The 14,002-nt window shown below is 31.0% G+C and overlaps 2 protein-coding genes across 3 annotated transcripts; one reads left to right on the top strand and one right to left on the bottom strand.

The window, feature by feature from the left end:
* Nucleotides 1-36: 36 nt before the first annotated feature.
* Nucleotides 37-3,651, bottom strand: LOC110411027 (protein trichome birefringence-like 16). Of its 2 annotated transcripts, none has more exons than XM_021421019.2 (5): nucleotides 2,911-3,464; nucleotides 2,233-2,393; nucleotides 1,525-1,674; nucleotides 861-1,013; nucleotides 37-364 (listed from the first exon to the last, which is right to left on the bottom strand). In XM_021421019.2, the coding sequence occupies exons 2-5, from the start codon at nucleotides 2,390-2,392 to the stop codon at nucleotides 162-164; spliced, it is 666 nt and encodes a 221-aa protein (XP_021276694.1). In that variant the 5' UTR covers nucleotide 2,393; nucleotides 2,911-3,464; the 3' UTR covers nucleotides 37-161. The 2 variants fall into 2 exon arrangements, with proteins under 2 accessions (XP_021276694.1, XP_021276693.1); XM_021421018.2 differs by lacking the exon at nucleotides 2,911-3,464 and adding an exon at nucleotides 3,477-3,651 and having other exon boundaries at nucleotides 41-364.
* A 6,136-nt stretch (nucleotides 3,652-9,787) lies between these two features.
* On the top strand, nucleotides 9,788-12,801 carry LOC110411009 (NagB/RpiA/CoA transferase-like superfamily protein). Its single transcript, XM_021420995.2, has 9 exons — nucleotides 9,788-10,008; nucleotides 10,136-10,191; nucleotides 10,290-10,448; nucleotides 10,653-10,752; nucleotides 10,969-11,111; nucleotides 11,242-11,347; nucleotides 11,666-11,804; nucleotides 11,893-12,161; nucleotides 12,516-12,801. The coding sequence occupies exons 1-9, from the start codon at nucleotides 9,913-9,915 to the stop codon at nucleotides 12,591-12,593; spliced, it is 1,146 nt and encodes a 381-aa protein (XP_021276670.1). The 5' UTR covers nucleotides 9,788-9,912; the 3' UTR covers nucleotides 12,594-12,801.
* The last annotated feature ends 1,201 nt before the right edge of the window (nucleotides 12,802-14,002 follow it).

Below are 14,002 nucleotides of genomic sequence, written 5' to 3'. Positions count from 1 at the left end.
ATGCCAAATCTATGAAAACCCAAGCCTTAGAACTTAAAAACAGTCAAAATGTCAGTTCTTCTGATTAAGGTGAAGTTGGAAGGACCAAGTGAAGAGCTATAATCATTTTCAAACAATACATGGGCTGACCAATTATTTAAAAAATATTCAAGGACAAGATATTAATACCGTTTAAAGAACTTTGACCCTTCAAACTCTTCCATTTCACAATCTTTTGGTTGCCATCTTAGCTTCTCAAAGGCAAAATCTTGACGCTGCATCAACCGGCAAGCCCACATTGGTGCTAGCCACTGTTTACAACCAAACCCAGAATATAAAGGCCGTCTATCATCTATAACCCATTTTCCTTTTGCATAATTACAGGCTGGAGAAGGATCAGATGAAATGAAAATCAATACTCAGTAATATTATCACAAATGGAACTTACAGATCCAAAATCTACAGGTGTGAGAAAGAGAGAGCATTAACATCATAACCACACTTAGCTTGCACAACACCCACTACATCACTAGGAAAATGACTAAATAATGAAGTGCACAATAGAAATTGTTACAAGAAATGGATGATATTACATCCATGTAATAGCATGCAAAACAAATGTGTGAGGTTTGGAAGAGGTAGCGAAAGCAAAATAGCTGAGATTTCCAACATTTGCTTTAAAAACCTTGATCAACATATATTGGTCAGACAAGGCCATATCAGTTACCTTGACAAATGCATTTTCTCCCAAAGCATAATATATATAACAACAAAATACTATCGGCAGAATTTCCTCTCTAAAATTTCCATAAGTGATCTCCTACAGAAATACGAAGGTGCAAAAGATGAATAAATCTTATCATGCATAGACAGTATTCTACCTTGATTCTCCACTCTCTTTTCTTCTTGTTCTGAAGTTTTTTCTCCTAAAATTACATTGTTTGTTTCTTCTATCTGTGTTGAACTTGATCCACTTTTAACAACACCAGTTTTCTCTCTTTGTGGACTGTATTTGTGTTTTGCTGTTTCTTCTTCTGCGCCACCATAAAAAATTACAAAGGTCAATCCCCAAAATACTATGACCTCTACCAGTAAAATGAAGAAAATGGCTGCATCAAGATCCAAATAATATTCATGGTAAAACAAGTGAAAAAACAAGGGTACTTGAGAGCACAAAACCATTCAGCATAGTAATAACATTAGAACTCAAGAAAACAGAACAGAAAATCTTGCTCTAATAATCAGTGATGACTTCACAGTCAGACAGATAGAAGCAGGAAAACAAGGGATCTCCCATGCCAATGAAATGCTTCATCTAACCGGGCAAATGCTCATAAAATCAGAGAGATCTATGAAAAGGAAAGAGTATCGACATTGGAAGATGGATACGTCAGCTTGAGGCCAAAATATTAAACCATGAGGCAATGAAAGTATAGGTAATGCTCACAAAAACAGGATTTACCATATAAGTATTCTAAAACATTAGCCACTGCAATATTCACAAATTTGATCTCTATTCTTGAGACAAACAGAAAAGTAGCTTGCCTTTCTTCTGAATAGGAAATGTTTCAAATTCTGAAGAACTTTTGGCAGTATCAGTAGAAGGTATTTTATCCACATGACGTTCCTCTTTGTTATTTATGACTTCCCTCTGTATCGACGTAGAAATATCCTCTCTCACATGGCTTTTGTGTTCTGCGCCAGATATTATGAGAGGAAGGAAAGCTTTCATGAGCATGTAAGTAGCAGTATTCTTATCCAGACATGCTTTCTACATTTCTAAATTCAAATGCTAGTCAAATATCTCTATTTTCTAGAAGGTTTAAAAAGCCATGACCAGAATAAAAAACAAATATCATTATTACTTGGCAATTGGCATTAACAGCTTTAACAGATGCTGATAAATATATAGTCTTCCAGCATGCCAAGCAATGTTGTAATCCCTATGCAGAAAGTTACAAGGCCTGATAATGCACTCTTTATAACCCCAACTAACTGACTCCTTTGACATTAAAATGTACATATATAGCATTAACCGGGAATATTAACAGAATGCAGAAGATAAAAGTAGCATGGGAAAGGAAAACATGACATATGAATATAACTTCATATTAGGGTTAGTTGTGTAAGCCTGTGAACCAAGCCACAGCCAAAATATGAATAGAAAAAAAATGCTTTAGTTAGTTACCACAATAAACAGAGTGAAAAACTGATGTATAGCACAGAGAAGAAATAAGATAGCTTCAAGCAAACCTGGAGAGAGCTGCAACAACTGATTTTTAGATGGTAGTGAGGAAGTAAGTACTGGACTTCTGTCCCATGTCCAAACAAGAATGGTTGCACAGACAAGAACAATGAGAATGAGAGACAGTTCTTTACCCCTCCATCTTAATCTGCAGGGGCCTCCTTTCATCCTACATAAACATGAAAAGTAAGGTTGTCAAAGTTTCACTAAAGGCAGAAAACAATTAGCACGGGGAGAGAGAGCAGAGAGGCTCAAAACTCAACGAAATTAAAAGAAAAAAAATTTCAGGTCTATTTGCAGCTCTCTTTGAGTAAATTAAAAATATAGCTACCAAGAATTAAGGTTGAAAGGAAAAAATGCCGTTCCTGCATCCAAAACAACTAACCATGATGTAATTATTAGAAAAGCTATTTCAGAAACTCTTTGCTTACTTTATGCTGATCCACTTAACAAAAGTTATATGTCAGAGATCCTATTGCTGCAAATTTACACAGCCATCTATTACAACTGCTAAATCTGCGGAGTGAGCATGAAATTCACAAAATGATAAGCTTAATCAAGTTATGAACATAAATGTTGGACTTCAGAGCACCCGAAACATGCTAAACCCATTGTTAGGGGATAGAAGACTCCCTTATCTAAGCCATTCAATGACAAACATTCGAAAACCATACGACCAAACTTACACACAACAGAGATTCCCACGCCATCTGCATAGAAATTCCAAATAGCTAAGCCAAACAAGCTTGCTTCCATGGGATGCTTCGAAGCCAGCAGATCCTATTCTAACTCACAACCGACATTACTAAACAGGAGAAGCACAGTTCTAAACATAATGTTAAATTTTACGCTAGAATCAAATTTCAACAATTAAATTATCATAACCAAAATTAACCACGTATTTCCTTATTTTCTAATCGTAATGCTAAGTTTTAAAATCAATTTTCCTCGTTAACTCAAAGCGAAATTAACAATCTTCGTGCACATCAGAGTAAATGAATGACAATGAAAGAATATTTAAAGGAAACAATATAATTGACAACGAAAACAGACAACGTCATTGAAGTCACAGTCAGCTAAACAAAAACACGAGAAAACGAAATTAAACATGAACAAAATTGCAATCTACGATTGAGTACGAACGATTCGGATCCAAACGCAGAAAAAAAATCCAACGGTTCTGATCTATAGTTAAATTTGAAAATGTTTATGGAAAATTGAATTGAAAAGCTTTGATTAGAGAGAGAAGTACCTGAAGCGCATGAATATCTGAACGAAACGAATTGTTTTTAATTTTTCTGTTTATTATTTTTAATGTGAAGGAAGAAGAAGAAAAACAAGGAAATGGAAAAATAAAATAAAAAGCAAAAGTGGGGGAGTAAAATAAATAAATAAAAATAAATAAAAAGAAGAGGGACAAAGGTGGTTGGTGGGTCAAGGGACGCGTCGGCTTTGAGGGAGTGATTGATATTTAACTGGAATGTGATTACGATCGCTGAGAATATAATTACAGGAAGGTGGTCGTTAAAAAGATAGTGTTATAATATTTAGTATAATATAAAAAAGTGGTAATTGTATAGAATATAATTACATTGTAATGTTTGATTTATAAATATTTTATTAAGAATGTTAAGTAAATTAATAAAATTATTTTTATGTATGAAAATATAAAATGAAATAATTTATGGTTTTTAATGTAAATTTTTAATTTTTTTAATTTTATTTTTGAAAATAATAAATAATAATATGATAAAAATAATATATTATTTAAATATTAAAATATATAAAATTAATAAATATTTATTTTTAATGAATTAATTAAATTTTAAAAAATTAAATTACTTAGTTAAATTATTTTATAAAAATATTAATTAATTAGTTAAGTTGTTTCACGAGCCACCACTTTCCTTCTTTTTTTTTTATCTTTCATTTTTTTCTCTTACTTCTTTCGACACCCATCTCCTTCCGGTGGGCTCTTCTTTTTATTTCCTTTTTTCTCTCCTTCCTTGTTGCTCTGTGGTGATTGGCCCTCTTCTTTTCTTCTCTTTCTTTTTCTTTTTCTCTCCTTCCTCCTTGCTTTTTGTTGATGGGCTCTTCTTTTTTTCTCTCTTTTTTTTTCTTTTTCTCCTTTCTCCTTGCTCTCATCGTCAGGTTCAAATGACGCCCCTCTCTCCTCGCTAGAGAGCTCAACTCGTGGGGCTTATGTCATATCGTGCGAGTTTAAAAACTCAATCATTAAATGTATTTAATTTAAGAGTCACTATTAATTTTTTTTATTTAGATATGATTGGTCATTTAATACATTTATTTTATTTGATAAAATTTTAAATTAATTTTAGGTTCATCGAAAGAATGATAAATTAGTTTATATATTTTGTTTAAAGTTGGATTCGGAAATACGATTACGCACAAAAAATGATTAGCACCATTATAACGCCTATTTCATAAATAGTAGTATTTAATCATATATTATCATAATCCATTAATTTTATGTTTATATTTCTTTAATTTGATTTATTTTATCTTTTATTCTGTTAACAAATTAAAATACTTTATTTGATTTTTTTGACGTATATGTTATGCAATTGTGACATGTATGGTATAAAATTGAGATAATGCCAAACGAAAATTTTTATTGAGTGTACTTTTTAAATCTGTCCATCATGCTAATGGAATCCGAGAGCATTCTCTTATATAAAAAAAATACCTGATAAACTTGTGAAAGTTTAACTAAGAGATTTCATCATTTGGTAATCGTTTCAAGTAAAAACAATGTTTTCTTGGATACAAATCATAATATGAGCAAAAGTATTTTATTAAAGATATTTCTTCGAACCCTCCTATCGTAATGATGAGATCCGGAATTATCTTTTCACCTAGGGAGTTTATCGAAAAAGCTTGCCTTCACGAGCTTCCTTAGAAAGTCCCATCATTGGGGTAGTCGTTTGCATATAAAAATAATATTTTTTCGTGAATGCAAATCTACTACGAACAAAATTTTTTTTATTTAAGATATTTCTCTGTACCCTCTCATTATACTAGTGGGATCCAGAGATATCTTTTCACTTAAGGAGTTTATTGAAAAAACTCACCTTCGTAAATTTTCTCAAAAAATCCCATCATCGGGGTTTATGCTCGTATGCATAATATTTCTATATGTCATGACATTTAACAATACAACCATGGTACGCGATGCACTTATAATTCTGATGTTTGTTCTTTATTTTATTATTCCTCTGTATGAGCATGTATACCATAACTGAATTTTTTATGTTTACTTGTTGCTCAGTTTTTATTTCGTTATGTATTTTGCTACGTAAATACTTATTTGTTTTACTATATGAAATTCTCCAAGATCATATTTTTAGACTAAGTTTTTTTTACTATTATTATTTTACCTTTTTTATTTTTATAATTATTGTTTATTTATATGTATTTTATCCTTTCTTTATATTATCATGATTAACAAATTTATTGTTACTATTAATTTCCTATTTCTTTTATTTATATATTTTCGTTAATTGGTGGGTATGCATTTTTTTTATTTAGTTAAAATTAGGAACATCGAAATTCTGAATTTGAACCCTCCCATCATATTAATGGAGTCTTAATTGAAATCCTTAATTTAAGAAAACTCACTCAAAATTACAACTTCTCGCGCTCCAAATAGACATCTCATCATCTGTCTCGATCCTAAATAACATATTTTATATTATTAGATTTTTTGTTTTTAAAAGCATAAACATTTTATATTTTTCTTTCTTCGTTTTGTAATTATAAATATTTATATTTCTATTACAAGTCAATAATGATTTAGAATATTATTATAAGTATTATTGAGATTTAAAAACTAAAATCCTTCCATCATACTGGTGGAGCTTTAGCTAAACCTCTTGCTTAAGAAAAACTAATCAAAGATTTCAACTCGTGCGAATATTGTATCACCGATATAACCTAAATAATATATTTTTATTTTTATTTTTACTTTATCGTATTTCTTTTATATGTATGTTTCCCTTTTTTCAAAAAATGCATTAATTTAATAATAATGTGCATATTTCCATATATTATTTTTATTCCTACATTGTTTGCTAATTGACAGAACTAACAACACCAAATAACTATATTAACTACCACAACTAGTAAAACTAGATAACTAACATAAAAAAATATAAACAGTGAACTCAAATTCAAATACACAAATAATTAAAAATAAACTAAAGGAAATTCATATCCAATGAACCTAAGGCTCACAGTGAACTAAGCTGCAAAAGCGTAGTGTAAAAAAGCTTCCTCGGGCCTTTCTTCCTTTCCCTTCTTTCTCTCTCCTTTCCTTCTCTTTCTCTTCCTCGTTTTTGGCCGGCGTTTTGCACATTGGTAACAAGAAGAAGAAGGAGAAGAAGAAGAGTAAATAGAAGAAGGTCGGATGGACAACTTGGGGATAAAAAATATGTAACTTTCCCTCTGTTTACCATTCACTTTACCCAAATCAAACATTGTAAAGTAATTACACTTAATTAAATTATAAGAAATCATACCAAACGTAGCCTAAATGGCATTGACCAATGTAAGACATGGAGAGCACATAGAGAAGGGATCTTTGCGAATATCGTGGAAACTTAAATTATTAAGTATTTTTTTGGATTATTGGCTTTTTTCATATTTAATGTAAAAAAAAATTGTGAGGTCAGAAGGAAAAGTAATGAAATTTTATGAGCAAGTTGAAAATAAAAATTAATACTAAATCCTTTTCTAATGATGACGCTAATTACAGGATTAGTTACTATAAAACAATGTTGATTTCGGAATTTATAATGTAATCATTTTCCTTTTAAAGGATGATGTAATCAAGTATCTTTAAAAGTGTAGAAACTATCAATGATATTGGCCTTCTCAAATTCTCAATAACCAATAATTCTTTAAAAGGTTAAAGAAGTATTTAAAAAACTAGAAATTTTTTTTTAAGGTTAAAAAAGTACCTAAGATTTTTAATCATTTAAGTTATTAAAATAATATTTAAAAATTAAAAAAGTATTCAAAGGTTCAATAATTTGTATGTAATATTTCATTAATTTGAGTTATTGGAATCACATAAAAATTATTAAAAATATTTAAAATAGATATAATATTTAAAAAAATCTTTAAACTATTTAAATAATTTAAATAAATTTTTTTTTATTACATTCAAAAAATCTTTATTCTTTTATTTTAAACTTACTAAACTCTTATCTATAATAGTTGAGAGCATTAGATGTTAGTCAAAATGAGGTATTTGTCATTTTATGTACATAACATGTTGACATATTAAAACGAATGATAAATTAATATGTGGATGTGGTACGATAATATTATTACATAGTAATTTCATTTTTTATATCAATGATACATTAGTACTTTGTGGATATAAACAGTAATTGACATTTTAATTAATGACAGTTAATTTACTATTAATCAAAATAAAAACAGAAAAATTTGATTTAATGCAATAATATAAGAGTTTATTTGAATTTTTTTAAATAATTTAAAGGCTTTTAAAAACATTATACCTTTGAAATATAATATATAAAATTTTAATGACTTTAAGTTACTAAAATCACATAAAAGTTTTTGAAAATATACTTAAAATAGTATTTAATAAGAGTTTATTTAAAGTTTTCTAAATAGTTTAAGGCTTTCTCAAAGCATTATACCTTCCAAATGTTATCGAAAATTTTAATGACTTTAAATTAATAAAATCACATGAAAATTTTTGAAAATGTACTTAAAATAATATTTAAAAGGTTAAAGTACTTAAGACTTGTATGTATATTTCACTAACAGCATAATGCTCAAATAAACCTTTAAACTATTTTTATTTTTGTATTTTTATTATTTAAAATGTCATTTATCATTTTATATGCATATAACATTAACATGTTATTAATATGAAAAATAAAAAATGTCATATGATCATATTATCATTTCCTATTAATATATCATGTCATATTAACATCAATTATGGTATATCACCATGCCAAGTTAGTGTCACATGCTATAGAATGACAAATGATTTTTTAATTAAGTAAATTATTAGTGATGGGGATTTATTTAACTCAAAATAAAAATATAAGAGCTTATTTAGTTTAAAAATAAAAATATAAAAATTTGATTAAATGCAATAAAAATATAAAGATTTATTTAACTTTTTAGTTTAATAGTTTTTTAAAATATCATACCTTTAACTAACTTTAATTTATTAAAATCACATAAAAAGTTATTTGAAAATTATTTAAAAGGATGAAACAAGGATCTAGAATTTCATATATTGTATGCAACGTTTCATTTACTTATTACTAAAAATTACATTAAAAGGTATGAAAAAACCATTTAAAAAGGTTAAATAATAGAAATTATTCTACTCGGCCAATTTTATCACATTAGAAAAATTATATTTAGTCATGAGTTTAAAAAATGTCAATAAATTATAAATCTAATGACATTTTAAAGTAATATGTATCATGTGATATCTTATTTAGATAAAAATTATAAATATAATAAAAAAGTATTTATACACAATAAAAGTTTGTACTATCACCATTATAAAACCTCATAACTATCAATGTTATAGACAATCTCTTATTTTTTTTCACCCGAGCATTTGACTCATTAATTGATACATTATTTTTCTACTTAAAAGAGTAGGGTTCGAATCTTCATTTTCTTAATTATATAAAAAAAACATCAACATTACAATCATTACTTAATTCAAAACAAAATAAATTTATAATGGTTACAAACCCATAACTGTTAACACAAAAAACTCAACAATAACTATTTAATTTAAAGTAAAATAAAATCTATTATAATTATAACATACTAGTAATTGTCAATACAATAAGGCCTATAGTAATTGTTTCAATAAAAAATACAGTAAAATCTCTAATTTTTATTGTTTAATTCAAAACACAAGAAAACTTCTAATAATTATTATATTAAATATCATTTCAATACGATAAATTACTTTAAATTGAACCATTCTTCAAATTCGTATCAACGCTACAAATAACGTAGAGTCCTACCTAAATGCTGACCGTGAGCATTCCTAAAAATGAAAGGAAATATCCATGATAATGACCAAAATTGAGTCGAAAATATATGAATAATATGTTAATTATTATTTATTAAGATTTTACCAACAAGTGGCTTAAGGATTTTTTATAAAATTGTTATATTATGTAATCTTTTTTTGAAAATCACTATATTATGTAATATTTTCTTATAATATATTAAAAATCATCATATTAATTATCAATTATGGCATGTAATTAAAAAATATAACTATGAATACTATTTTAAGTAATCTTAAAATGTATTTCTAAAGCACTAATTAGCAAAACCCTATTTATTTTTATGCTTCAGTTTTTATCTAATTTTATTTTTTTTAAAAGAGAGGTCGCAATGGAAATGATTCACAAGAGAAGGAGCTTTTTTCGCAAATAATACTTAAACAAGGGACCAAAAGTTAATTATCAAATTTGTGGCGGCTCATTCCACGCTCCACTATCCATGCCTCACGCTCTTTGCGTCACTCGCGTCGCGCAGCCGCAAGGAACGTAAACACAGTAACTGCGGAAAGCTCAAAAGGCCGAGCCATATTCCATTCATTTCATAAACCTCAGAAATATCTTGCTTTCTCAAAAACCCAATCGATGGCGCCCGATTCTGAGTCGAGTGACGGGCTTGTAGTTGACAACACTCTCCAGGCTATCTGCTACAAACGCGGGTCGCTCCAGCTGCTCGACCAGGTCTAGTTTTTATTCTTAATAAAGCCGAAGATCTTTGAAGTTCGATTATCTCGATACCATATTATTAGGAGTTTTCTAGTTGTTGGTTTTTGTTCTGTTTATTTAAATGTGATTGGTTGTTGAACAGAGAAAACTTCCTCTGGAAACTGTGTACTTAGAGATTCAAGATGCAACAGATGGATGGTAATGAGTAGTTCTCTCTTCTTGTGAAGTGTGTTTCCCCTTTTTGATTTGCTTTGAAATGTGCAAGTCAACTTGAATAACTTCTTTGATGATTTCAGGAATGCAATTCGGGATATGGTGGTTCGAGGAGCGCCTGCTATTGCCATTGCGGCAGCCCTTTCCCTGGCAGTAGAAGTTGCCAACTTAAAGGACTTTAACGGGACATGTGAAGATGCTGCTTCTTTCCTTGCAATGAAATTGGAATATCTCGTCTCAAGGTTTTTATCTATTCATTTATTTTCCTTAATATTTCTGGTCACGGCAGCTGCTAGGATCTGGGATTTTAGCATTCTTTTTGTATGTACTAAAAATTGCAGTACTCTGTATTTTGCTAGGGGTTTTTTAGACCGAAATTAACTGTATTTTCTTGCCTTTCTTTGAAGTGTAACTGATTATATGATTGTCTTTTATTTCCTTTTCAGTCGACCAACAGCGGTGAATCTTTCAGATGCTGCTACAAAACTTAGAGAAATTATATCAAAGGCTGCTGCTACTGCTACAGTGCCCGGTAACGTTTTCCAGGTGGGTATTCATATGGTTATTCTTCAAGCAATTTGTAGTTGACTTGTATGAATTTGGCTCTTCCTTAAAGTTTACTGACATGCATAATGTATCAAGCTCATAGTAACCTTCTTTTTTTTCTCATATTTTATTTTAGTTCTTAGCTCCTTCTCTCTCGTTATTGAAGCATGTCTTGTTTGTCCTCCCTATATGTTGCTTTCGTGTCAATCTTTATAGGCTTACATAGAAGCTGCTGAAGTTATGCTTGAGGATGACGTTGCTTCAAATAAAGCCATTGGGTCTTATGGAGCAAGTTTTCTCCATCACCTACAGAAAAATTCAAAGAGATTTTCTGTTTTGACCCACTGCAACACTGGCAGGTCTGTTAGTCTTTCTCCCTGCTATTATTTGTGTTGTAGTAACAGTAACATCAGCAAGAAAGAATTTGAGTTCATTCTTGGTCTAATTGCATATAAGACTGTTATAATAGTCATTTACTCTGTCTTGCAGTCTTGCAACAGCTGGATATGGTACTGCTCTTGGTGTAATACGTGCACTTCATGCTGAAGGAGTGTTGGAAAGAGCATATTGCACAGAAACACGTCCATTCAATCAGGTAATCTTTCTGTTGAAGTTGTTTGAGTATTTGAATAGTTGTCTCAAACTTGGTCCAACTAACCAACATAAGGACATCTATGGTGCTGGAAATGGCTGTTACATCTTCCAAAAAAAAAGAAAATGGCTGAGTGTTGATTCCTTCTACATGCTTATGTACCTGTTTAGCTTTTATGCTATATGCTATTTGTGGTTGGGATGATGGCTTTGTTAAACCTGAATAGGTCATTGAGCTTCTTGATGTTAGTTATTGATTTATTTACTTCTAGCTTTTATTTATAAGCTATGTTTTTCGTTGTATATATGATTCTGACCACAGGGAGCCAGACTCACAGCTTTTGAGCTGGTGCATGAAAAGATACCTGCTACTCTAATAGCAGATTCTGCTGCAGCTGCTTTAATGAAAGAAGGCCGTGTGAGTGCTGTTATTGTTGGAGCAGATCGTGTGGCAGCAAATGGTACTCCACGGCTGTTACTGATGCATTTCCCTTTAATGCTTTATGCGAAGTAAATTTAACTAATGTCATGTCATTCATTGAATCGCAGGTGATACTGCTAATAAGATTGGAACCTATAGCCTTGCCATATGTGCAATGTATCATCACATTCCGTTTTATGTTGCTGCACCACTTACTTCCATTGATTTATCTCTCTCTTCTGGACAAGAAATTATCATTGAGGAAAGATCTGCAAAGGAGTTATTGCACACGCGGGGAGGACTGGGAGAGCAAGTTGCTGCATCTGGGATCTCTGTCTGGAACCCAGCTTTCGATGTTACCCCTGCCAATCTAATAGCTGGTATCATAACAGAAAAGGTCTCTCTCTCTCTTTTGGTGTGTGTGCATATAAATACACATCACACCCATGCATATGAATCTATTTGTTTTTGTGCACGTATCCTACTAGCTTTAGCAGGTGTGAAAGCCATCAACCTAAGGTGAAAACTGAAGAGAAGGATCTATCCATCTTATTAGTAGTTTTGTCAAATAAATGATTCATTATTAGAGACAATACTAAAAATTATTTCATCCTGTATGTAATTTTCAATTTTCCAATGGATTTACATCTGTCATTAATGAGAAAATTTTGATGTACCCGGAAAAAGAAATCAGAAATGATAAAATACTCAGTTGTACTACATTCTGATGATTATTTTTTTATTTGAGCAGGGTGTCATTACAAAGAATGCTGATGCTTTTGACATTAAGAATTTCATAGAGAAGGCAACGGGCATGTATACTGTGTGAAGGAGGCATCTCCAGGTGGAAAAGATTCCAGCCTCAAAAATGGAGGTTAATGATATGTAAGTGAAAATCTGAGCTGACTGAGCCTTATGTCATAAGACATGTGGGAATCATTTCTGTTTTTGATGCCAAATTGTTGTACTACTGACTTTCTGAGGTTGTAAAAGTACAACAATATAATTAAATAAAGTAATATCACGGAGTTGGTTGGGCTTTGGTGGCAAACTCAGCCCTTTTGGCAATACCTCATTTTGGGTTTAGTATGCAGTAGCAGCAATGCTTTCAGGTTATCTCGATATACATGATGGACAATGTTCTTGCGTATACACAGGTACATAACTAATGCATCTGTGCATACCCCATATTACCTTCAAAAAAGCGGCAATGCACAGCTTAAGCACCTGAATCCAAACCTGAGCCGAGTTAACATTCATGACAGCAACCAAGCTAGCATTCTTGACAAGACAGCAAGAATTTAAAGCCATACTTAACTAAATAGACCTTAGAGATTTGGGAACGGTTTTCTATCAAAATTGTGACATAAAGAAAGAAAAATTGTCGCATCCAATAGTTAATTCACTAATCATTAAATCATAAATTCCTTCCTCCGAAATGCACCGTATACATAATTTTGCAGCAACTTGAAATTCACGGTTTGATTTGCGATAGGCAGTAAACCACGAGGTTCCAAACGTATTTTTCCCAAGAAAATAGTAATGGAAAAACCCCAAACCCTATTTTTTTTTTCTCAATTTGGCCCAAAAGCTATCTTACAAAGCAAGCGCAGCTTTTTTGGCATAACCTACCCGAAACGACGGGCCGTGGGAGGGCAGAAAAAACCAGCAAAAAATAATTAGAAAAGAAAGGGTATTTTGGACAAGTTACTCAGGTTTCTTCTTCCGCGAGTTAACTCGAGAGGGTCATAAAGCGCTTTGCATCGGGTGTCTTGGAGAGAAAGCTCTCTCTTCTCTACATCAAATCTCTGCATTCGAAACTCCAAAAAAACTAATTCCAAAAAACAGGAAAAAATGAGCAGAGGAAGTGGAGGCGGCTACGATCGCCACATCACCATCTTCTCTCCCGAAGGTCGTCTCTTCCAAGTCGGTATGTATATTCACTCTCCCACCTCTCCCTTTTTTAATTTTTTGTTTCTAAAGAATTATTATTATTTATTTCACTCAATGTTGATTTTTGAATGATATGAGCAGAGTATGCGTTTAAGGCAGTGAAAGCAGCTGGGATTACATCGATTGGTGTCAGAGGAATAGACTCCGTCTGCGTTGTTACTCAGAAGAAAGTTCCCGTCCGTGCTCTTCTTTAACTTACTTGAATCATCTGGGTTTCTTTTGTTTCTTTCATTTCCTTTTTTTTTTTTTGGGTATTGATAATTGATTTAAGGGTTTTGCTCGATT

Source organism: Theobroma umbraticum, unplaced genomic scaffold, assembly GCF_002168275.2.
Source record: "Theobroma umbraticum cultivar Fairchild unplaced genomic scaffold, ASM216827v3 scaffold_56.0, whole genome shotgun sequence".
Taxonomy (NCBI): domain Eukaryota; kingdom Viridiplantae; phylum Streptophyta; class Magnoliopsida; order Malvales; family Malvaceae; genus Theobroma; species Theobroma umbraticum.
This window is presented reverse-complemented; position numbering and strand designations above follow the sequence as displayed.